The sequence below is a fragment of the Crinia signifera genome, chromosome 1 (genome assembly GCF_055691185.1).
Source record: "Crinia signifera chromosome 1, ASM5569118v1, whole genome shotgun sequence".
Classification (NCBI taxonomy): Eukaryota; Metazoa; Chordata; class Amphibia; order Anura; family Myobatrachidae; genus Crinia; species Crinia signifera.
In genome coordinates, this window is record NC_139217.1 from 25,844,218 (window position 1) to 25,867,896 (window position 23,679).

At 44.1% G+C, this 23,679-nt stretch overlaps 1 protein-coding gene across 4 annotated transcripts in view; it reads right to left on the reverse strand.

The window, feature by feature from the left end:
- Window positions 1-11,457: 11,457 nt before the first annotated feature.
- The window catches only part of CTNNA2 (catenin alpha 2), a 1,425,647-nt gene continuing 1,413,425 nt past the window's right edge, over window positions 11,458-23,679 (reverse strand). For all 4 annotated transcript variants that reach the window (XM_083180541.1, XM_083180424.1, XM_083180611.1 and 1 more), the window contains one exon: window positions 11,458-12,707. In XM_083180541.1, coding sequence (XP_083036667.1) covers window positions 12,420-12,707 — 288 coding nt within the window. In that variant the 3' untranslated portion in view covers window positions 11,458-12,419. The remainder of the gene's footprint in view (window positions 12,708-23,679) is intronic.

The window sequence follows — 23,679 nt, forward strand, 5'->3', positions numbered from 1 at the left end:
CAAGTGTGCTGTGCATTACTGAGAGTTGACTAAGTCCCATGACACTTTGCACCAGAGGGCAGAGGCTGAGAGGTTTGTGCTGAGCTCTGATTGGTGGAGCTCATTACATGCTTCTCAGGCCCATGGAGAACAGCAGCAGCAGCTTAGTCATGGGAGGGTTTTTAATCAGAGGCAGCACTAGGACTGTGAGGTCGCCTACAGAGTAAGGTGCAGAGGGACAAACACAGGCTTTTCATGTGGTAAGTATGTGTGTGTAATATATATATATATATATATATATATATATATATATATACACACAGATGTGTCCACATACATCTTGGTTTTATTGCGCCATGTATGGCACAATTTGGCACACTTTGGACTCTGCAAAAGTCACACTTTGTGATTTTTCGAAAAATTTCCACCTCTAATCTATTACTTTGTACAAATTCTACTGCTGCAAACAATTTTCAGAATCCATCCACTTGTGTATATATATATCCCTTGCAGTTACCCATTGACCAAGTTTATTCTGCCTTTACTCTGTTTTGACAGTGTAATATTCTCCCATGCAGTTTGCGGCCAGTAATGACAAGTGCAAGGGCCCCCCCCCCGTCTAAAGTACCCCGGGCCCCCCGAAGGCTTAATCTGGCACTGCTTAGCATCCATGCCCTCACCCTGCCTGTAACTCCCCCTCAGCGTCCCTGCCCTCACCTTGCCTGTATCTCCCCTTCAGGGTCCCTGCCCTCATCCTTCCTGTAACTCTCCCTTAGCATCCATGCCCTCACCCTGCCTGTAACTCCCCCTCAGCATACCTGCCCTCATCCTGCCTGTATCTCCCCCTCAGTGTCCCTGCCCTCACCCTGCCTGTAACTCCCCCTCAGCGTCCCTGCCCTCATCCTGCCTGTAACTCCCCCTCAGCGTCCCTGCCCTCATCCTGCCTGTAACTCCCCCTCAGTGTCCCTGCCCTCACTCTGCCTGTAACTCCCCCTGAGCGCCCCTGCCCTCACCTTGCCTGTATCACCCCTTCAGCGTCCCTGCCCTCACCCTGCCTGTAACTCTCCCTTAACATACCTGCCCTCACCCTGCCTGTGTCTCCCCCTTAGTGTCCCTGCCCTCACCCTGCCTGTAACTCCCCCTCAGCTTCCCTACCCTCATCCTGCCTGCATCTCCCCCTCAGTGTCCCTGCCTTCACCCTCCCTATAACTCACCCTCAGCATCCCTGCCCTCACCCTTTCTTTATCTCCCCCTCAGCATCCCTGCTTTTACCCTCCCTGTAAATTCCCCATAGCATCCCTACCCTCACCCTGCCTGTAACTCCCCCTCAGCATCCCTGCCTCCACCCTCCCTGTAACTCCCCCTCTGCGTCCCTGCCTTCACCCTCCCTGTAACTCCCCCTCAGCATCCCTGTCCTCCCCTTTAATGTAACTCCACCTCAGCGTCCCTGCCCTCACCCATAATGTAACTCCCCCTTCCCTCACATTCCCTACAATCCCCTCCTCAGTGTCTCTGCCCTCACCCTGCCTGTAACTCCCCCTCAGCGTCCCTGCCTTCACCTTCCCTATAACTCCCCCTCAGCGTCCCTGCCCTCACCCTTAATGTAACTCCCCCTCAGCGTCCCTGCCCTCACCCTTAATGTAACTCCCCCTCAGCGTCCCTGCCCTCATCCTGCCTGTAACTCCCCCTCAGCGTCCCTTCCTTCACCCTCCCTGTAACTCCCCCTCAGCGTCCCTGCCTTCACTCTCCCTGTAACTCCCCCTCAGCGTCCCTGCCCTCACCCTTAATGTAACTCCCCCTCTGTATCCCTTCCCTCACATTCCCTATAATTCCCTCCTTAGTGTCCCTGCCTATAAGTCCCCCTCAGCATCTCACCCTCCCTGTATCTCTGCCTCAGCGTCCCTGCCTTCACCCTTCCTGTCACTCCCCTTCACTTGAAATGGCGGCTGCTCTAGTAATTGTATTATATGCTGGGGGGGGGGACTGGAACTGGCCGTAAGGTTTCATGCAGATGCGGATAACACAATAATATCTGTTAATAATGTCATTATTTTAATTCAGTACAGAAAATTAATGAATGCAGGTGTCCAGGTTAGCCGTGCTAATGTCAACATTATCAAGTGAATGACAGCATTATTCAGTCTCTCTTGACCTATTGGTACGTCCTTATTATCCAATTAGTACACTAATTAGTTACACAGCATCAGTCCAGGTGTAGGGATGAGTCAGGCTGCGTGGGAGCGATTCATATTAATAAGCCACAGTACTGTACACTGACAGATTATACTGTATAAGGATTGAGAGATTTACATGATTTAACCAAGTCGCCGGATGCAAGCGCCTTCACCTCCGCGAGGAGCACCATACTGTCTCCTCTCCTCAGCTTCAGCTTTCCAAAGCCTGCTGTTTCCCCGTAGTCCTATAGGATAGACCCAGGGCGCCGTTGTCACAGAATAAATTAAGGTATAACCAGCCTTTAGCGAACACCTGTCACATCAAATAGGCATTTCCCAGTTCAACACTTTATACAACACTACACTGAATCATTGCTTTCTGTTTGCTGCAACTTCACTTGAACACTGAGATGTTTTTCTTGGAAGAGCCGTATTTGCATATCATTTGCATATTGTTCCTAGGAAATGTTAGGTATGTTATAAGTGTCCTTAACGACACCCCCTTAGCAACAATATGTAAGTAACCCTCTTGTGGATAATGGCATGCTATTATGAGTGTGGGGTAGGCGTGCTGGTCTACATAGGAATTATTTTTGGATACGATAAAATTAAAAGTTTAAATGATTCCGTCTGTAGCAGAAAAGCTCAAACAAGTCCAAACACAGTTCTATTTGCTGTACTCATTCTGTATCCATATATTTATATATAGACTAGAACACCCGCCAAAGGCCATCTTCAGTTCCACCAGTCGTTGCGTTGACCAGACACTGGCTGCGACGTGCGCTGTCCTGTTCATACATTGTCCAATGCACATTTCCAGGGTGAACCTCTGCGGAAGTGACATCATTGATACAGGTGACCTTTTTCACGTCACCTGTATCAGTGATGTCAAGAACAAGGTCGACATGAGTTTTTCGTGATTTTTTTTTACTGAAGAAGAAAACAACTAAACCTCCCATTGACTGAGGGTTGTCCTTCACCAACCAAAGAGCCCGGGGGGGGGAAGACATGACTGGTACCGGGGACGGCGCCCAGCCTAGTGGTTCACGCATATACAGATAGAGCCATATCCTCTTCTAGCCTTTTAATATGATTAAGTGAGCCTGAGCTGTTGGGTTTAATCCTATGCTACTGTATTGTTATATGTATTGTGGCCTTGGTGAGCCATGACTCACAATGGCTATCCAGAGATGGCTAGCTGAGGAAGGCTCCATCTGTACCATCTTCACTTCCTCTTACACATATTTATTGATTCTTTCCTGTATAACATAAATTGACATTAATTATACTGCGCGCCTCTGTAAAGTTATTAGTTTTCTCACAATGCCAAAAAACCATGAGTACTTTGGTTATTGTAATTTATTAGTTCACGGTCACGGCAGCCTAGGGCAAATGACATAACATACGTCTACTATGTCAGAGGAAATAACATCCCGGAATGTTTCCATTCAATTTTATAATCACAGCCCCGATGGTATCCAAGGTCATTCTATTCAATTAGATAGAAAGGATGAAAGTTCTTACAGTAGGTTCAGTTTGTGTCATTAATGTCCGGAGCTGAGTCCTGTAATTGATCGCTCACATTCTTCTTGTTCAGAATCGAGTTTGTCTCTTAGTCCAATAATCAATTTTACAATGGATGTACTTTGTTTCTAACATCTTTGGAAGTCCACATACTCCAGGGATACAAAGGATCTGTTTGGGCACAGTCATATACGAGCGGATTTGGATTTAAACCATTAAACCACGTGGCAAAACACACATTTGGGGCCCCCTTCACTTAAATATTCCTCCTCCCAGTGACTGTATGCCAAACATAGGCAAATGCAGCGGAGGGGGGTGTTGCCCAGAAGGGCTCAAATTCTGACAATAGCAATATTATGTAATAAGATGGGGTGGGAGGGACAACTACCTTTCTCCTTGTTTTTTGTTGTGGTTATTTAATTTGGGTAATTTACTATTGCGTTCGTTAAATTCAGTTATTACACAGTCACAAATTAAATAGGCTTTCCCCTCCTTGTCACTATACTCCCTGAATATTATAAATAAAGTTGACCTCATTTTGTTCATTGGTAATTAGGTTATCCATGTCATTTATTGTGTATGTAGATTATACTTGCAGACTTTTCAAACAGCCTCACCGGGAGAAGCCCGGAGAGGACAGACGGATCTCCAGGTCGGGGACGGGGCTGATGACTGAAAGCCCCGCCACCAATCCATGCAAACCCTGCTATTCGCGCGTCCACGAGTAGGGGGTGGGGCTAAAATGATGTGAAATCACTCAATTTGCGTAATTTTAGTCCTGCCGCTTGCCGCGGACCGGCAAAAACCCGGTAATTCGTGCCGCACGGAAGGCGGATGCGGGAGCTGCCTGGCAATTGCGGGAGGATTGCCGACCTTCCCAGGGGGGCGGGAGGGGGACCCGATTTTTGGGAGCCTCCCGGCAATTCTGGGAGGGTAGGCAAGCCTGATGTAGATTTAAAGTGTATGGGTGATTGCAGGCCCTTGGCCCGATGTATAGCACCAGAGCTTTCCCTGTATAGAGCCCTCAATGGTGTTTGACAGTATTACTGGAAATTCAGTATATATGTTTACAACGTTTGCGTTGTCTCCGTGCAGCGGTGGTGCAGTATTTGCTGTATTACTAAATGAAAGAACAGTCCTGCAAAACAGTCCTTAATATTCCTGTGTACGAGAATTTCCGTCAGGTATTGAGTTCCTCACTCTATCCATTTCTGCTCATGTGACACTGGCAAATTAACTCAGAGACCTTCCAGGAATGGTGCTACGTGTGCTGTACTGCTTCAGCGCCTAGGGGAGAGAAGTGATTATTGGGTAATTCCCATACATAATATATAGAGGTGAGATGCTCTGTTTTAGTGGTTTTCAAACTCTGTCCTCCGGACGGGATGCAGTCAAAATCCCGACGGTCAAAATCCCAACGGTCAAAATACTGACATTTAAAAAACAGTGAAAAAACCCATGTCAACCTCGCTACCTGTCAATTGAAAGTCATGTTGACTTTTTCACCTGTCTACATTCTATGTCGGTATTTTGACTTTGTCGGGATTTTAAATGTTGGTATTTTGACCTTGTTGGTATTTTGACCTCGTCTGGATTTTGACCTTGTCGGGATTTTAAATGTCGGTATTTTGACCATGTCGGAATTTTGACCGTCGGTCAATAACTGTCGGTATTTTTACTGTTGGGATTTTGACCGTCAGGATTTCATACCGAATCCCTCCAGACCCTTCACCTGGCCGCAGAATTGTGTACCACCAACTGTCACATTTAAAAAAACACCCAGTTTACCTGGAAAACATGCAGTTAACTGTGTGAGGTCCTGAGGAATGTGTGTGAGAAGCTGTGCTATATACAGTACGATTGATTTATTACCTTCACCTTTGGCTGAAGTATCTGAGGGAATACATTGCTATTCACAAGTGACATTCACCAGTGCCATGCGCAATACAGTATGTGGTTTTCCAATCAATATGACACAGGGTTACTCATCATTACTTAACCCTTTGAGTGCCAGCTTTGCTGCAAGAGATCCTCAAAATACTACAGCCGCTAAAAATGCCAGCATCGGTTACAGCGACTATTCTTTTAGTATAAATCTAAATACAGCCAAGTCCATTAATTGAAGTTTAGTTAAATATTGGAGCCGCCATTTTTTAGCGGATATTTTAAGGATCTTCAACAGCAATGCTGGCACTCAAAGGGTTAAACCAAACGAACAAATTGGATGCAACGAAACCTCAACTCATCGGAAATGTTTTGTATTTATAGCCTCCATTTGCTCACTTTCTCCAGAAAATGAGTTTAACGTTCATCCTATTACTTCTTCTTCTTGTATTAAGCTGAATTTTGTTAAGAATGAGAAGGAGGCTGGTGGTGGTGGTGGTGGTTGTGTGTTTCCATCTAGAGCCAGCTGGTAGGTTCTGATGATGGAGAACAGTTTTGGCTTCCAAGAACTTGCAGGTGGTACCAGTTTGGATCCTGGTGGTTTCAGCAGGAATGCTGTGACCTCCTTGTGAGTCTGGGATGTTCAGGAATGCTGTGACCTCCTTGTGAGTGTGGGATGTTCAGGATTGCTGTGACCTCCTTGTGAGTCTGGGATGTTCAGGATTGCTGTGACCTCCTTGTGAGTCTGGGATGTTCAGGATTGCTGTAACCTCCTTGTGAGTCTGGGATGTTCAGGAATGCTGTGACCTCCTTGTGAGTCTGGGATGTTCAGGATTGCTGTGACCTCCTTGTGAGTCTGGGATGTTGTAGAGATTTTTCCTAATGCCAAATGAAAAATTTCCTGCGGCACTGCAGGATTTAGGTGGATGCATTGGTGGAACCAGATCTAATCCGTGTAGATTGTCTATCTGAAGAAACTGACTCATTGTTGATGTTGCTGCGGTGCTGTCTTCATATTTGGAATATCTGCTATGGTATAGAAACCCCAATAGGTTCTAACGACCCAGAGATGGACAGGTGCCTTCACATTTTTAAGTTGATGTTGTTGACGGAATACCAGCAGCAAAGAAAAATTGGACCTTTTTAATGCTACTTCCAAAAGCAATGGGGTCTGATGTACTGTATGACACAGGTTTAGAAATTCATATATATCAACAATCAAATGCTCACTATAAAGAATAACAATACAAATTAACAATATATTGTATGCCGTTATCAAAGGTCCAGCACAAATATATATATATATATATATATATATATATGTCCGTGGATGGTGCGGCACTCAGCGCAGTGTAGCAAATAAACGTACCAACACTGCTACACTGCGCTGAGTGCCGCACCATCCATGGACTTCCATTTACATTATTGTGCAGGCACCAGTCCAAGTTTACACTCTTGTTGGGAGTGCCGGACCTTCGGATACTATATATATATATATATATATATATATATATATATATATTTTTTTTTACATATCTATACCAGCAAGTTGTGTGGGGTTTTCCGCATTCACCTGGCCAGTGTCCACCTCTGGACTTGTACAAGTTTCCATAATCACTTATGTCATGGTGGACACATTTACTGCCCTCTTCTGGCCCGGTAAGATGAGGTGGAGGAGAAGGAGCCTTTGTTGGGGTAGATAACAATTCAGGAACCGGACACCACAATTAGCTGCACACGGAAACATTTTGGAATATTGTTGCAACTGGGCCCAAATTGGACAAGTGTATGGGGGCTTTTACCCATGAGTGTGTAATCACTGTCAGACCCAAGTCACACAGGCTCAACTGAGGGCCGATCTTGACAAACTGAGGGCCGATCTTGACAAACTGAGGGCCAATCTTGACAAAATAAGTAACATTTCAGCAACACTATGAAATCCACTTCTCAATATAAACTTTATTTAATTACATTGGTCTCTGTGATACTTATCGGATCCATTTTGCCTGTGGAGTTGTACAATCCATGCTGCATACAGAATGTGTACTACAGGCACTATATGGGCAATTATAACTGGGACAGTAGTTTTATGTTCATACTTCATTTCGCTCCTGCAGGAAACATTGGGGATGTAGATCGCCGAAACAGTTCAAGTCCAACAATAACCCACACTGATGGGAGAGATCTTGCTGAAAGGCTCCCAAAATGATTGTACTGACATAGCCACGCCCATCTATCCTATTGGCCCACCATCCCTGGCTTTCTTGTCCTACAATTATGGTGCACTAAGGCGTACTATAGTGAAAGCATGTAATTGCACCACTTCACAGCTGGGTGGCGACGGCTCCACTTATGAATAGTACAGTATAGTGCGGCGGATGGATATGAAGCGCATCACCATTCCTCAGCCACCTTTGCTTCCACTATACCTGTGTACAGCACACCAAGCTTACTGTACGGTAGTTCCATAGGGGTGTGCTCCCTCGTGGCCGATACTCTCGGCCCGCAACCATGTAGTACAGTAATTATGCTCAGTAGTCGCTCAATTAGTCCCCGGGACTCAGTGAGGAAATGTTTACCAAGCTTAGCTCTGTAAGGGCCGGCTAAACTCGGCAAACATTTCCCCACCGAGTCCCTCAGGTTTATTTAGTGAATACTGTATGTAGCAGACAAAATGGTGGCGAGTGAGACTACTGGGCTAAACAGTATTACATTCAATACAGTTTTTAATACAAGAATATTGCGTACATTGTGATGTCATCGGCATTTGTACTTGCTGCATTATTACATAAGGCTTCCGGTTATGAATAAGATGACAGGTCTGTGGTACAGTAGTCCTCATGGCCTAAAGGTTACAACCAAAATGTGGTGTTCGCTGTGCCTAGTGTTCACATCCTGCCATGAGCAATACATTTTTTGGGGGTGGTTCATTAAATTTTGTTTATGTGTATTTATATTATATTTACTTTTGCACATACTGCTCTTTGGTTTGCAAATATACACCAGGTCTGTTTATCACAGAGTGTGTACTACTGTATGCATGTTGTTTATTCCATACTGTAGCTGTGCCCCTGCCCCCAGGCGTTACCCTCAATGCTTTTGCCACTCCCAGCCCACATTTGCTGCTTCTAAGCGCACAATGCATATTACGTGCACAAAGCATTGCTGTGGTCTACACAGCGGCTCATCTGCATCTGATGTCACTGAGCTGACCAGCTTGCAGTACAGTAGCAGTTAAGTCCACAGCGAGCCATGCGCAGAGACTACAGTTTGGTTCCCGCTTATTGTTTTATATTTGTACATCTAACTGTGTCTATCCTGCACTCACAGTAGGCTGTGCCTGCACATAATGTGGGTTGTAAAAAAACACCTGGTCAGTTTCTCCCATCACTCTGCTCCTGTCCCCAGACGTTAGGCTCTAGGTTTTGCCACTCTGAACAATGGACATCTGACTGTGGTCATGTAACACGACTTCAGCTGGAAAAGAGGCTACTGTATAGACAGTGATTGCACGTTCAGCTCAGGAGACTATGTCAACCGCCATTGTGTTAATATGCTCCGTAGTCACAAACGAAGACCTCGGGAATACAGTATGGAGATGTACTGTACGCGGAGCTAAGCCTGCCCTTAGAGAGCTACACTCGGCATACTGTACTGTACATGATCTGTATTCAGCGATACTGTAGCACAGTGCTCATCTGTACAGCATACTGTACTGCATTTAACTTACTGTAACATACAGTAAAGTAGCTCTTGGACTACAGTAAATTACTGTACTGTATTTGATTGGCAACCATGCGCAATGGTGATTTTCAAAAGTGACTTCTGGTGGGGGAACATAAAAATGACACTCATCAGTAACGCCATACGCCCCACTAGCCATGTTGTGCAATGCATCGCCACGCTCCAGCGCGGATTAAATGGCGATCAGACTGCTATAGGTAGGCTACATGACTATACCTGTATATAGTTAAACATTTCCCTAAAAGTGATTTTATTAAGGAGTTGGCTGCAGAAATGCAGCTTCTCCCCACTTTTTTTTTAGAAAAGTTGGAAATGTTGTGGAAGAAGCTAGGCATCATGTCAGACTAGTACACTGTACAGTATATCTACCATACTATTTCTGTATATCCTGGCTATATACTCATCAGATTGCTTCTCGTTTCATTTACTTTCATTTATTATTATTGTTTTATATGCAGTCTGGGTACTTCTTTACTTTCACGGCGCCAGCATGGCGCCGCGCTACTTCCGGGTTACGCTCGCCACAAACTAAGTAAAATAAACGAAGTTAACGCCATGCCAACATGGATAGTTCATACCTCCACTATCCATGTTGGCATGGAGTTGATTTTAATTAGCGTGGCGAGTGAAGCGAGCCACCGAGCCCGCAGCGTGGGCGAGCGAAGCGAGCCCCGCAAGGGGACTCTGACGCGCGCCGCCATGCTGGCGCCGTGAAAGTAAAGAAGTACCGCAGTCTGCAATATCATTGTCCCAATATGAACATTACTATGTCTTCTATAACTTAACATATTACTCACCACTTTCTTGTCAGATGTGTTCCTTTGATGCCTGTGCTTCAATAAAAATATTAAATAAATAAATAAAAAAAATTCCAAAAGTTGCTCACACATGGGGCGTTTTTGCCCAAAAACAATGCTATGAAAATCGCTGGCCGATAAATCGCTCAGTACTCACACAGTGAGAGAATTTCACCCGGTTCAGTGATTTTCACAGGGGGTAAAACACTTTCCATAGTAGGAGACTGGGCAAAATGGTTTACCCGGCCCAGCAGAAGGCGGTGACCGGGATGATCAGTGGCGTAACTAGCTTTTGGGCGCCCCCCCGCCGTTAAAGGGAGGGCGCCCACCCACACACCCCGCCGCACCACCCACGCACCCCGCCGCACCACCCACCCCGCCGCACCAACCCCCGCCCGCCCCGCCGTACCAACCCTCGCCCGCCCCGCCGCACCAACCCCCGCCTCGCCGCCCATGCAATCCCCCCCAGTCTTACATGGCTACGCTCAGTACGCGCTGGTCCCGGCTCCCTTCTTCTGCTATGAGGACCACCACAAAATGTCTGCCCCCATGTAGCAGACAGTTTCAGAGAACTATCTGCTACATGGGGGCGGACATTTTGTTGTGGTCCTCATAGCAGAAGAAGGGAGACGGGACCAGCGTGTACTGAAGACTGACAGGTAAGACTGTGGGGGATGGCGGCGGGGCGTAACTATAGCACTGCAGCCCCCGGCACCCGCACATGCACAGCGCCCCCCCCCCCCCCGCGGTCGCGGGGGCTGCGGTGCTATAGTTACGCCCCTGGGGATGATGCTGGTCAACTCCCACCCATACACACTAGGACATTTTGAGCACAAAGTAGGAAAAAGTGAACTACTGTACTTTGAGCTCAAAATCGCCTAGTGCGTGTGAGCCTTTCCCGGCCAATCACGGATAAACTTTTAATTTTAAAAAAGCACTAGAACAAATATAATGAATCTGAAAGGCTGGTAGGCGTTACAACATGTTTATATGCACGCTGTAGCACTATTTTATTGTGTACGTTTTACTATGGTCAGAGTACCCACTGCAGTTTGAGCTGAAACCGACTATACTTACAGTAATTCAAATTATTAGAATATTTTGAAACACCAAACGTTATTTTATACCCAAGCTTTTCCATGTTGAATTGGGTGGGGGTGCATTAAATATGGCATATTTGATCATCTAACAGCAGCACAGAGGAAATACTGTATGTAAAGTCTAAGAACTGGTGCAAGTAGACTATATAAACTCCATAAGATATCACAGCTATTGTAAGGAAAACCTGAAACGGAAAACAGACCTGGAGAAAGGAATTTGTCATCTCTACAAACAATAAGAACATACCTACAATATTAGAGGGAGTTAATGACTTTATTGTGTTACTTGGTACAAAGCCATGATTGATACCTCTATTCCAAGCTACTGGTCATCTACATTTTTTTGCTTTGAAGCTGCAACACTGTTATGTATTAAAAACCAGCAAGGTAAAGTGGACAGCCCACCAGAACAGGAAGGGCGGCCATTTTGTGGTCTGAGTTAATGTTTAAGAGAATGCAGTCTATCGCTAATGACTGATATTGGTTCAGTGCACAACATGGCCGCCTCCACCCTTGGTCGGTGGTTGGTCCATTCTAATGTTCGGATTAATAACTAGTAAAAGAAAAAAAAATGCCATTTCCGTCATCTCAATGGGCATCACACGCCAACACACAGACTTAGCTAGCTGTAATTATCTCTGGGGACTAGTCAGTAACATGGTTAAATAACACTTTGTAACATAGAGAACGGAATACACGATACGTGATAAGTCTTCAGTTACGTTATTGGTAGACTTAAAGTAAAATAAAAAAAGCCACGTACTATCACAAAGATGTCATAAACTCATCATCTGGGCCACACAGTTAGGCAAATTTGCAATATAGTTTGCACTAAACAAAAGCATTAGCTGAATGGTCTACCATCGAACTTCCATGTCTTACTATACGATACCAGACAACCTAACAGCCCCTGCATGCATTTCCTGTTTCCTGTTTAGCTTGTTTTGGAATTCTTCGTTGCCTGGTCGCTTTCCTGGTTCTAACACCTTGGATTTGGGATCGGTTCCTAATTTACAAGTTATAATTTGATGGCAGTCAATGCACTTGCTTTATTGCCAATGTGGTGTGTTTTTGACTCCAATAAAATCTGGGGTAGCATGCAAACAGACACTGCTAAGGTTCGGTTCATGCCAGACGCATACAAGTCGGCAGGTAAGCATACAAAATGACTTCTTTAAAAATAAAAGAAAAAATTCTTGTTTGTAAAGCCTATAGTTCTAGAATGAGTCCATTGCTTTAAATTCACTTAGAGCCTGGACCGGCGAGATGTGCTTCTTTTGTGACCCTCTCCTTACTCGGGTCTGATATTCTTCTGGCTTTTCTCGTTTTACTAGCGGCTTCTTTTCTGGCGCTTTCATCTTCCAGGAGACAACAGGGGAGTTTACGGCCGCCGTGCCGTAGACCTTCTGGTACTTGGTGGAAGCCACGTAAGATGCCTTCACGGTCAGTACCACAGCGTTCATCAGGTTCTTGGCTGCCTGAATCAGGGAGGTGGCGCTGTCCAGCTGAAGGAGAGAGGAGAACAAATACGGGTTATTCTATTAGTGCTGGATCACAGCTGTGTCAATTCTTTCCATTGCATCACAAACTACAGGTGGAGTGGACTTTTGATCTCATTCAACATTGAACATGTCAACTAGTGACGTAAATGGCAAAAAGTGATGTGCACTGCAAATGGTTGTACTGCTGAAGATTCGGGAAAGCTGAATGATAAAATAAAGCCACCTACAACTGTAAGACGGGGACCAGAGAATAAATGACCAAAATGCAAGATATAATTTGATAGATAAATGCACAATACAATACATACTGTAGTATTGCTCAATAAGGACTAAAATACTACACCTATAATGACACAGAAAGGTATTCAACGTAAATTCAGGATAATTATTATTAGAAGTATTATCATTTACTTATTGCTTGTTGACAGACTATGTGGTGCTGCACACTGGGGGTTATTCTGGTTTACTCGTTCGGATGCAAATTTGCACCCTTGCGAGTCAACCAGAACTCGCCCTACGAATGGTGGTACGCCTTTATACGCCGGCTTCGTTCGCCCGGCATGCAATGGATGTTTTACATAAACATCCATTCGCAGGCCAGGGGGAACCTCCCACATCTTTCGATGGTCACCGACTATCAAAAGATGTGGTGTGTGCACGCCTATACAAACTGACTCTCAGGTCCCTCAGTTATGCGCGCACATTTGGGAGGAAATGAGCAGGCAGCTATCAGATGCCCGGCGCCGACGTCACCGGCCGATTACCACGTACCTGGCATATGCTCCTGCACATAAATGCGGCTTCGCATGTGCATACGCCAAATATCGTTCCCCTGTGCGTGTGAAGGAAGGGTCGCTGCGAACGGACCTGAATAAGGCCCACTGAGGGCATTATGATGTAGCAATAAGCAGAAGGTAAAGATGACCCTGACTTGGGGGCTCATTTATCAACAAGTGATAAAACTACCTGTGAATGTTAAAACTGGTTGGATGATAAATGGCGCTCCAGCCAATCAGTTTCCAACTGTCATGACAGTTGGGAGGTGATTGGCTGGGGCTCCATTTATCATACGCCACCAGTTCTGTCAATCACAAGGAGTTTTATCACTTGTTTATACATGAGCCCCTAACTGAGATTACAATCTCGACAATCTTGCAAATATGCACATGAGCAGACCCCCCGACATCGGAACAGGAAGGAATTCGTCCTCTTCCGAGTCCACATGAATTACCCCCTGACTCTTCACCATAAATAATCCCCTGTGATGTGCAGACAGCGGTGACCTGTCATCACTAGATTTACATCAGGTTGTTTTTGCATTTAAAAACAATTCACTGCCTTAAGCTTAGATGCGCAGACAATCGGGAGGCACGTACCGCGCTGGTCGCATGTATGTGCAGCACAAGAAGAAGTCTGCCTCTAAATTAGTCCCCACGTGCCTTTCATTCATTGTGGGAACAGCGTCAAATTAAGTTGAGTCATTTGTAAATGTATCCCAGTCTTCTCTGTTTGGGAGAACACAACACTTGGGGGGGAATTCAATCAGCCGTGATAACCCATTACGCTTTTATTAGAACGCACAAAAACATGGCTATTCATTTATCTGTGAAAAATGATACACAATATTTCTCAATAGGTGAACAGGTAACAGGAATTTATTTTCATCACCCGCTCAGCAGGGGAAAAGTTAGTCAAAAAATGTCCGTAATTTTTTGGACTTTTGAATTTTTTAACATCCACATTGACCGGGAATGGTAAAGTGTGGCAAGCCCAGAGGAACAAGGCGTTTGGCCAGAAGTATGGCAAGGCTATGCTTATTGGGGAGTCCATGTGATCAGGTGTTGACATACAGATGTAGCCCTCTTCATCCTTGCCGGCCGCCTGCCAGATCCCCTTCACTGGCGAGCGCCAGCGATAGGGACTGGGACGCGCGTTTGTCTCACACGCATGCGCGTCCCAGTCTAGCGACGGCAGCACATCGGGTCCTTGCCAGTCTCCGCTTCAGCGAGACGTTAGAGGGGGGATCGGGACAGCGAGGGGGACTGGTGGCGACGGCGGGGGAGGCAGCAGGTCCCATGTGCGCTCGCCCCTGGCAGGAGCTGGCCACTGGTGGGAGCTGACGATAGAATTGCCAGCACCTGCAAGGATGAAGAGGGCTACATCTGTAATAGATATTTTGCTTGTGTTGACCTTTTGTCAAAGTTGATCTTGTTCATCTCAACATTTTGGATTTAATCTATTGAACGACTCTAGACCAGACAACTCCAAACTGCGGCCCTCCAGCTGTTGTGAAACTACACATCCCAGCATGCCTTGCCACAGTTTTGCTATTAGGGGAAACTATGGCAAGGCATGCTGGGATGTGTAGTTTCAAAACAGCTGGATGGCCGCAGGTTGGACATGGCTATTCAAGACCTTTTCATCCAGAACCAAGTTAATTCACTTCAACGCTAATTGAATGTTCCCATAGTCTAAATCCCGAGCAAATATTTTTATTTGCACAGATGAGAGCCTCATATTGTAGAACAATGCAGTACAGATTCTTTTGTAAGTGTTAGCGACAGCTCTATGTGTATAATAACAAACAATTCAATTGTAAATGGGGAAAAGGCACAGATGAAAAAAACAAACCACAAAACACAAACACACAGGAATGGACTCAGTAATGTGTAAATCCTTAACGCTATAATTTACACCATTTAAACACTTACTCAGGATGAGGACAAGGAACAATACATTGTGGAATCTCTTTATATTCTATAATTAATTTGGATAAGAGCAATGCAGCAGACGCTGTGCGTATAAAGCCTTTGCTTGTTTTTCTGCCGAGGCATTACTTATAGAGGCAATAAAAATGTAAAAAAAAGGCGAAAACAAAAACCTACACCATTTAATTAATATCAAATGTCAAAAGCCTAAACCAGGAATTAAATAAGAATTTTTTTTCTTGTAATGCAAAAAGTAAATATTAAACACGAAAATGGAGCTTTTTAGCGAAGCGGCAGCGGCGTGCGCAATTTATTACAAATAGCTGTCATTTTTCTGTATGGTCTGCGCCCCCGCCAGGCAGATTTGTGATGGGGCATTCATTATGCCAAGAAACCACCGCAGTTTACAAATAGTGAAATGTGTTATGTGAGCTGTAAATCCAGACTAAATCCCTAAATTAATTTGATTTCCCTAAAAGTCTTGGTTCACGTTACCATGAAATTCACAGGAATGAAAGTAATAAAAAAAGCCATCACGGCAAAGGGAAATTCAAATCGAAATGGAAAACCTATAACAGGGGCAATCTGGTGCTCTTGTAAGAGGATCTTGTTTTAAAGGGAAAGTAAAATTATAGTTCCGGTGACCCCGTGACCTTTTCCGCCTCCCAATACAACATGAAATAGAATGTGGGGATCTGAGTTGGCTCCACAACATTATTCATGGGTCAGCGCTTGTTTTCAGTACCTAAGGGACTTGTACATCAAACAGTTGGCTCTCGGTAAAAATACCGAGAGCTAGTGTCAGTTCATCCCCCTTGGGAAAATGGGGCTGCTGTCGGGGATTTCATTGAACCTCCCTGAGACAAGTAAAAGGAAGTCCCAGATAAGTGCCAGCCTATTGTTTTGTGGAGGCCAGAATTTATCATGACTTGGTCCAGGATTCTCCTCCTTCTTGGTGGTGACCTCTTCTGAGTTGCCAGCAGCCAATCATTGCAAGCAATGATGAGCTGACTAATGTGACAATGGTCTGCACATCTGCATTGTGTATTGAAACAGCAGGGCTTTCTTAATACAGAAAGGAATGTACAGTAGAACCCTTAAGCGAGGGCTAGAGGGGTTATGGTTCATTCTTGTGATGCGGTCGGCATCCCAGCAGTCAATATACCAACACCGGCATCTCAACTGCCACCTGAAGACCAGTGCTGGAACTCTGAAAGACCAGGACGCCGACTGCCAGCATCCCGATTGGTTGGGCTAAGAGAAGGGGAAGGTTAGGCTGCAAGGTGGATGGGGTTTAGGTTTGGGCATTAAGAAGGGGTGTTAGGGTCAGGTTGCAGGGCAGGGGATTAGTTTTGGGCTTATTCATTTATGATTAGGGTGGGCTTATGAGAGGAAAAAACAAAGGAACTATAGTATCAACAAAAATGCCAATTATCTTGGACCATGGAGACCCTCCATAAGCAGCCAGTTCATGATCCACATGGCAGAGTACGCCTGATTTAGCTATGAAGCTTAAAACATTTGAAGCACCCAAATTCATACAGGGAGACTATACAAACTCCAAACATTCACAGCCATGATTGCAACTTAACCAATGGTCAATGCTTGTAACCACTCTTCTGGTTTGCACAAGACTGGATTGCAGCCTAACACAATCCAACTATTGACAAAATCTAATCCAACTGCCGCCCAATCAATTCCTAACACCAACAAACACCCCCCCCCCCCCCCCGCAGCATAACACTAAAAGACCCCTGCATACAATTGGGAAGCGGACTGCTAGGATTCCAGTGTCAGCATGCTGCTATTTAAACTGCTGGCAGCACGCTGAATGCATCACCTATACACAGATCCCATCTGATAGTCCCCCGAACCCCAATTCAAATCTTACACTGTGGATTACATACTAAATTAGACTCTTGAAACATAATAGTTTAGAGTGAACCGAACAACAAAATATATGAATTCTGAAAATAAAAAATGACCTACTCAATGAATGAGATTAGAAACTTTTTGCGCTTGTGTTAACTGTATAACATCTATTTCAAAGGTCTTTTATGTTCTGGACGTGGGATAAAAGATTCTCCATGCAGTACATTGATATATTCAACCTTTCATCGAGTCAAACTGCGGGAGACATCTACAATCAATTCATAAATTAATAAAACACTCCGGCTTGCCTTCATTGTTTCTGCTTAGCCTACTAAAAACCTTCTTCTATAGTCTGTTCCAATTTATTATCCTCTCCTCTCCCGGCTCTACCAGAACCAGCTCCTTCCACCTTCCATTTTGCTCCGTAATATAGGTCATGATTCCACTCACTCTTGGCCCCATACTCTCATTAGCCAAAGAATGATCTGTGAAGTCACTTACGTGAGTGAGACTAGGATTCTGCAGGTCCAACCATGTATCATTTTTGGGATGTAATCTTCTCTGCTTCTCATGGGTGGACTTTGTATCAAGCATGACCACACCCCCGGGGAAAAGAGAAGAAGTCCAGCCATATCTACCTCTTTAGGTTACAGCTCAGCATCTCCTGCTCTACTGTATCACCCTCTGTCCCCAATTCCTTCTCTCATCCAAGGACGATTTGGTGCCCACCTTTTCTGCTCACTCTGCTTTAAGAATTTATCATATCCACTATCTAATGAAATCCCAAAATGTCTGCCCTATGTATTTACTTACAGAATCCATCATAGAATAATCAGCAATTTAAGTATTACCCTTAATCCTTAACAAATAATTTTGCCTTCAAGTATTTCAAGTATGGAGAACCTTTTTTTAAGGTTCTCCACATTCTTATTATTACTACAGTGTTTCCCCGATAATAAGACCTCCCCGAAAATAAGCCCTACCCCAGATTTTGGACACTGGTCCAAAATAAGACATCCCCCGAAAATAAGCCCTATCAAAATTTCCCTAAGCCGAGTGGGTGCACTATCTTCTGTAACCCCATCTCCACCCCCGCTAACCCCCTTCACCGCCGCTTTGCTTGTACAGGCTTCTACTGTACCGTAGAAGCTGTTGCAGCTCCCGGTCCCAGGGATGCACTGCGCCCAGCACGTGACGTCACTGTGCACATCACGCGGCTGCTGTACACGGAGGGAGCAGTGGCGCAGGCGGTTTACAAGAAGAAGAAGAACTGAAAAGTGCTGTATTGTTGGTGAGGAGCAGGACTCAGGGCATGTTACTTTAAAAGAAGGAATGGGGGCTGTGTAAGAAGGACTCGGGCATGTTACTTTAAAAGGAGGAATGGGGGCTGTGTAAGAAGGACTGGGGGCATGTTACTTTAAAATAAGCCCTACCCCGAAAATAATGCCTATGATGTTTTTTGTTGGGCAGTGTCTTATTATCGGGGAAACACGGTATTATAAATAACTTATACAGGGCTGAGGCAAGGTTTTTTGGCACCCTAGACCACTATTTAACTATTTAGCCTACTGCCCCACCACCATCGTTAGTGAACACTTCCTGACTCCTCTTATAAAAATACCACAGCCACCACCTCCATTAAACACCACCTCCATTAAACACCACCTCCATTAAATACAACTAAATGACTCAGTGGTGCCCCCCCCCCCCATTCCCTAAAGCAGTGTAGGGCAATCTGTACAGAACTTTGATATATTAGGATACTAGATATTACAATGTGGCTTGGTCAGATTTCTAAGGTCTATACAATCAGACACACAGTTATGTTTAATAGCTATGTGACCTGAGAATATGTATATGTTTTGTGTGAACTGTGTGGATGAAACAATATTGGATAGAATACACTTGTGCTCTATGTAAACTCACAAATATATGGCCAGGGAGGGGGTCAGGAGGGGATGAGGTTATAATCTGAGTGATTGGTTGTCAGCTGCTGGAGACCCGGATGTCATCTGTACACCAGCAGCAGAACTTCAAGGTAAGGTTAGGGTCAGACCAGGAAGGGGTGTTAGGTTTAGCCACTAAGCAGGGACTTATGGTTAAGGGAGGGGGGTCAGTGTAGGCATTTAGAAGGGGGGGTTAGACTGTGGGGTGGGGGGTTAACCAATTTATGGAGCCCCTGCCTGGATCTGTATTTGGATGCAGGGTTTGGTCATCACCACAGCCAGGATATAGTTTCTCATGTGTGTTTGGGGTTCAATTATCCTCAAGGTTCCTTTGGAAGATCGCACATGACAATGGTCACAGGTCATCTATAGGAGTTTCCTGCCGTAGTAATATGTGCACATCATATGTCACATGAGGGTACGACAGAACCAATGGGTGATTCAGACCTGTAGGTTGAGGTCCGAATTTGCACCCTCGGCTGATGGTGGGGGTATGCACAAGTGCAAATATGTGAAAACCCCCAGAGTGAACGGCTTTGGCGAATTTCACACTCACCGGTGGCATGGGCCCGATCCATTTGCATATGGGAACACCCAGCATTTCCTGGGAGTTATCAAGCAAATGCCCCGATGACGTGGGTGCGGCGGGTGGACAGCTCACATCGCTGGATGTCACCTGCCCGCCCACTTCCTCCCGAGCGTCCACACATATGTAAGTGACTTCAGAGTCACTTTTATATACATGCACCTTCGGCATCATTAAATGATCGACGACCATCAAATGATGTGGGTGGATCCCACTAGGCTGCGAATGGACGTTACTGTGTAACATCCATTCACAGGCCCTGCGAGGGAATCTCCCTTGCGAACGGGTGGCGGCCAGGCCATCATTCACAAGGCGGGGTTTGGTGGACTCTCAAGGCTGCGAATCCTCTAGAATAACCCCCACTGTTTCTTACTTCGTGTATAAATCAATGAATTCAAGCACACACTGGCAGAGAAGGATATTCCAGCCAGACATGGCTCAGAAAGCACGTTGTGGCCTTCTGTATAAGAAGGTAGAAGAGAGGATATAGCGGTGGGGTATCAGGCTGCACGCTGACACGCGGACAGATAGGGTAATGCCGAGTGTACGCACTCAGGGATAATACTGTACTGTATGTCAGCTCTTATATTTCAGACTCAAACAAATCCATGTTTACTAAGGCAGCAGATAGTGATACAAGGGAGCACAATCTGCACATGGAAGTCTGCCTTGTAAAACAAAGTGACATGCCTAAATAGGCACAAAATACTGTGTAATCTTCCAATGACACAGAGCAATAAACGCTACACAATAACCCTCTGGCAGGAAGGGGCCTCGACTATCCATCTAATTGCCTTTCTCTGAGAGACTCAGTCACGCTAGGCAGAGAAATGTTCTTGTGTTCTCTCCTGATATTCTGGCATTATCTCATGTGGAAATATTTATCATGTCTGATAAACAATATCAAATAATGTTACGGGAAAGGAGGATTAAATACGCAAAGCATAATAGGGCCGATTCAGGCCTGTGCGCTAGGCTGCGCATACTCGCAGCCTAGAGAACAGGTAAGAGCCACCTGCTGACTGGCCGAATGCCCTCCCCCCTGCCGCACGAACGCCCTCGCTAGGATGTGAGGAGTCGTGTACGGGAACACATACAGTCGCATGCAACTGCCCGGACATTAAATCATTCGATGGTCGCTGACTAGGACGGAGATGGATAATAAGAGGGTGGATGTTGACGTCATGTGATGTCATCCGCCGGCCCCATGCAGACACCAACATGCCAGTGTTCCTAGGGGAACAACCATTTTTTTTAAATTGGGATGCCCAGAAAAAAGTGTTCCTTCCCCTGCGACCGCCCACTGGCCGCCCCTGGACCTTCCTGTCCGAAACGAGCTGCTCAGCGAGTGTAAAACTCGCCAAAGCCATTCGCTGCCAGGTTTGCGTATGAGCATGTGTAGAGAGCTAAAATTGGGGAAGGGGCCAAATTTGGACCCGCATAAACGAGTCTGAATCAATATTTGTACTGTATATAACTGGAGAAGCCGTCAGCCAGCCTTCTGGATCGCCAAATTGCAAGTGCTGGCGCAGGCTGGTAGACGGCGGACTGGGACGCGCGAGCGTCTCACTCGCTCACGCGTTCCTGTCATCAGAGCGGCGGGGAGCAGTTAGCGGTGGCCTCTCTGCCTGTCTCCGCTTCAGGGAGATGTGCAGGAAGTGGGGGCAGGCTGCTGTGGACAGGCAGGGAGCGGGGGGGGTTAGCGCTGAACAAAGTAACCCAGGTATATTATTAGAGGTGTATTATTATAGAGCACTATTTAATATAATGACTAATCTAGGCACTTTCACATTCGTTAGTTTAAAGCTTTAGTACAATGGGCAAAATGTAGCAAGTCTAGTCCATCCAATGCCTCTGCTCTCTGGGTACTTCTATATACGTTGCTGTATTCATATAGCTAAATTATCATTGCCGAAAAAGCCTCTTTAACATGACAACAAGTAAATGCTGGTTCAACTTCATTCAGCCTAATGTCATCGTGTAATGGAAATGTTTCTCCAAATGGGAGAGTTGGATGGGCTCCATGCATTGCACTTAGTTTCATAACTTTGCAGGCAGCGGCATTTGTTTATATATTACGGGGAAGCTGAAGATGGATAGTTACAATAGAGGCGTAATGTCTGCCAATCCAGGAGATGAGCAGGAATTATCTTACATTATGTAACTTCATTTTACAATTCTCAAAAGAAAAAAAACACATTACAATATGTCTCTTGGTGGAGATCAGAGACGGACTGCGTCCAAGATATTATGCGCGGTATAATGAGAAGGGCGTATACTACAATTATAAAGTATTGAGGCTGCCCAGGTTCTTTCACATGAAGAAAAACAGTATAATAAGATCTCATTACCGGCTTTTACATGTGCTATAAAAGAGCTTTTTTTATTACTGTTTGATTAACCCGTTTGACGGTGACCACACTTGGTGTAATTATTGCTATTAATAAAAAATTAATTACTACAACATACACGTACACATTGATTATTATTTAACATAAAATAACCTAATTAAATTAAACATACCTTGTAAAAATGTTTTATTAAATACACATAATAATAATAATAATAATAATAATAATAATAATAATAATAATAATAATAATACAAAATATTATTTAACATAAAATAATATTATTCAATTAAACAAAAATGAACATTATTATTTTCATCATCATCATCATCATCCTCATTAGTATTCTATTACTAATACTAATAATAATATAAAATAATGATGATAATAATAATAATAATAATAATAATAATACATGTAATATTATTACTATTATTATTATTATTATTACCATTATTATTAATAATTTTTATTATAATTAATAATAATAATAATAATAATAATAATAATAATAATAATAATAATAAATAATACAACCATTAAATATACAAACAGAAATACATAACCACAAAATAATATTTATTTACAGAATTTTCCATATTAATTCCAGATTTCCTGGCCACATGCCAGGGAGATACTGTAATTAAAAGAAAATGGAAATATCAGTACAAACTATAGGATAGCAATAAATTATTAAAATAGTGTCATTTGAATGTACAGGGTTTATGTTATGGATGGCGTTAATGCCTCACAGGTCATAAATTCTATTCCCACCATAGCCCTAACTGTGTGGAGTTTGTATATTCTTACCATGCGTGCGTAAACTTTTTCCAACAACCCAAAATATATTTCTACAGTAAGTTACCTGGCTGCTAACAAAATAATAATTAAAAAAAAATAAGAAAAAATGTACGCTAATAAGTACATGAATTATATTAGACTGGTTACCAAAAAGCTATCTGGTATCTCTGATTAGAAGTCCAATTACGGTATGTACAAAGCTCAACAGTCTCTATTAAAAAAATGTTTAAAATGAACATTTAGAAAAGAAAATCTCTTAAAACACAGAAGTCTGTGCAAAAGTGGTTTTGTTTTAAGCTTTATAATATATGTCACTAAGTAAAAATCCCTGGGCCAATACACAGTTTCATCACTATTAATATTGACCCGCTGAATAGCAATTTCATGCTGGATTTACTGCGGACTGTGAATTGGAGAGGAAAAGTCCAATACTGCATTAAATATGAATGCTATTCCCTGTGAGGCGGGCATTTACAATATGCCGTATTATTTTCTATGGCTCTGTCTATATTAATGGAAGAGTGTGACATGTACGATTCAACATCCACTCCCGCTCGCTTGTCCTCATATTTACTGTTGGTTCAATATGCTGAAATTCTGAACTATATGTAATGAACAACAAGAAAGCAATTTGCAATATTTTCCCACTTGCGCTTTTATTATTGAGAAAACAGGGGAAATAAAATTATCTTTACCTCAGATGACTTAGTTC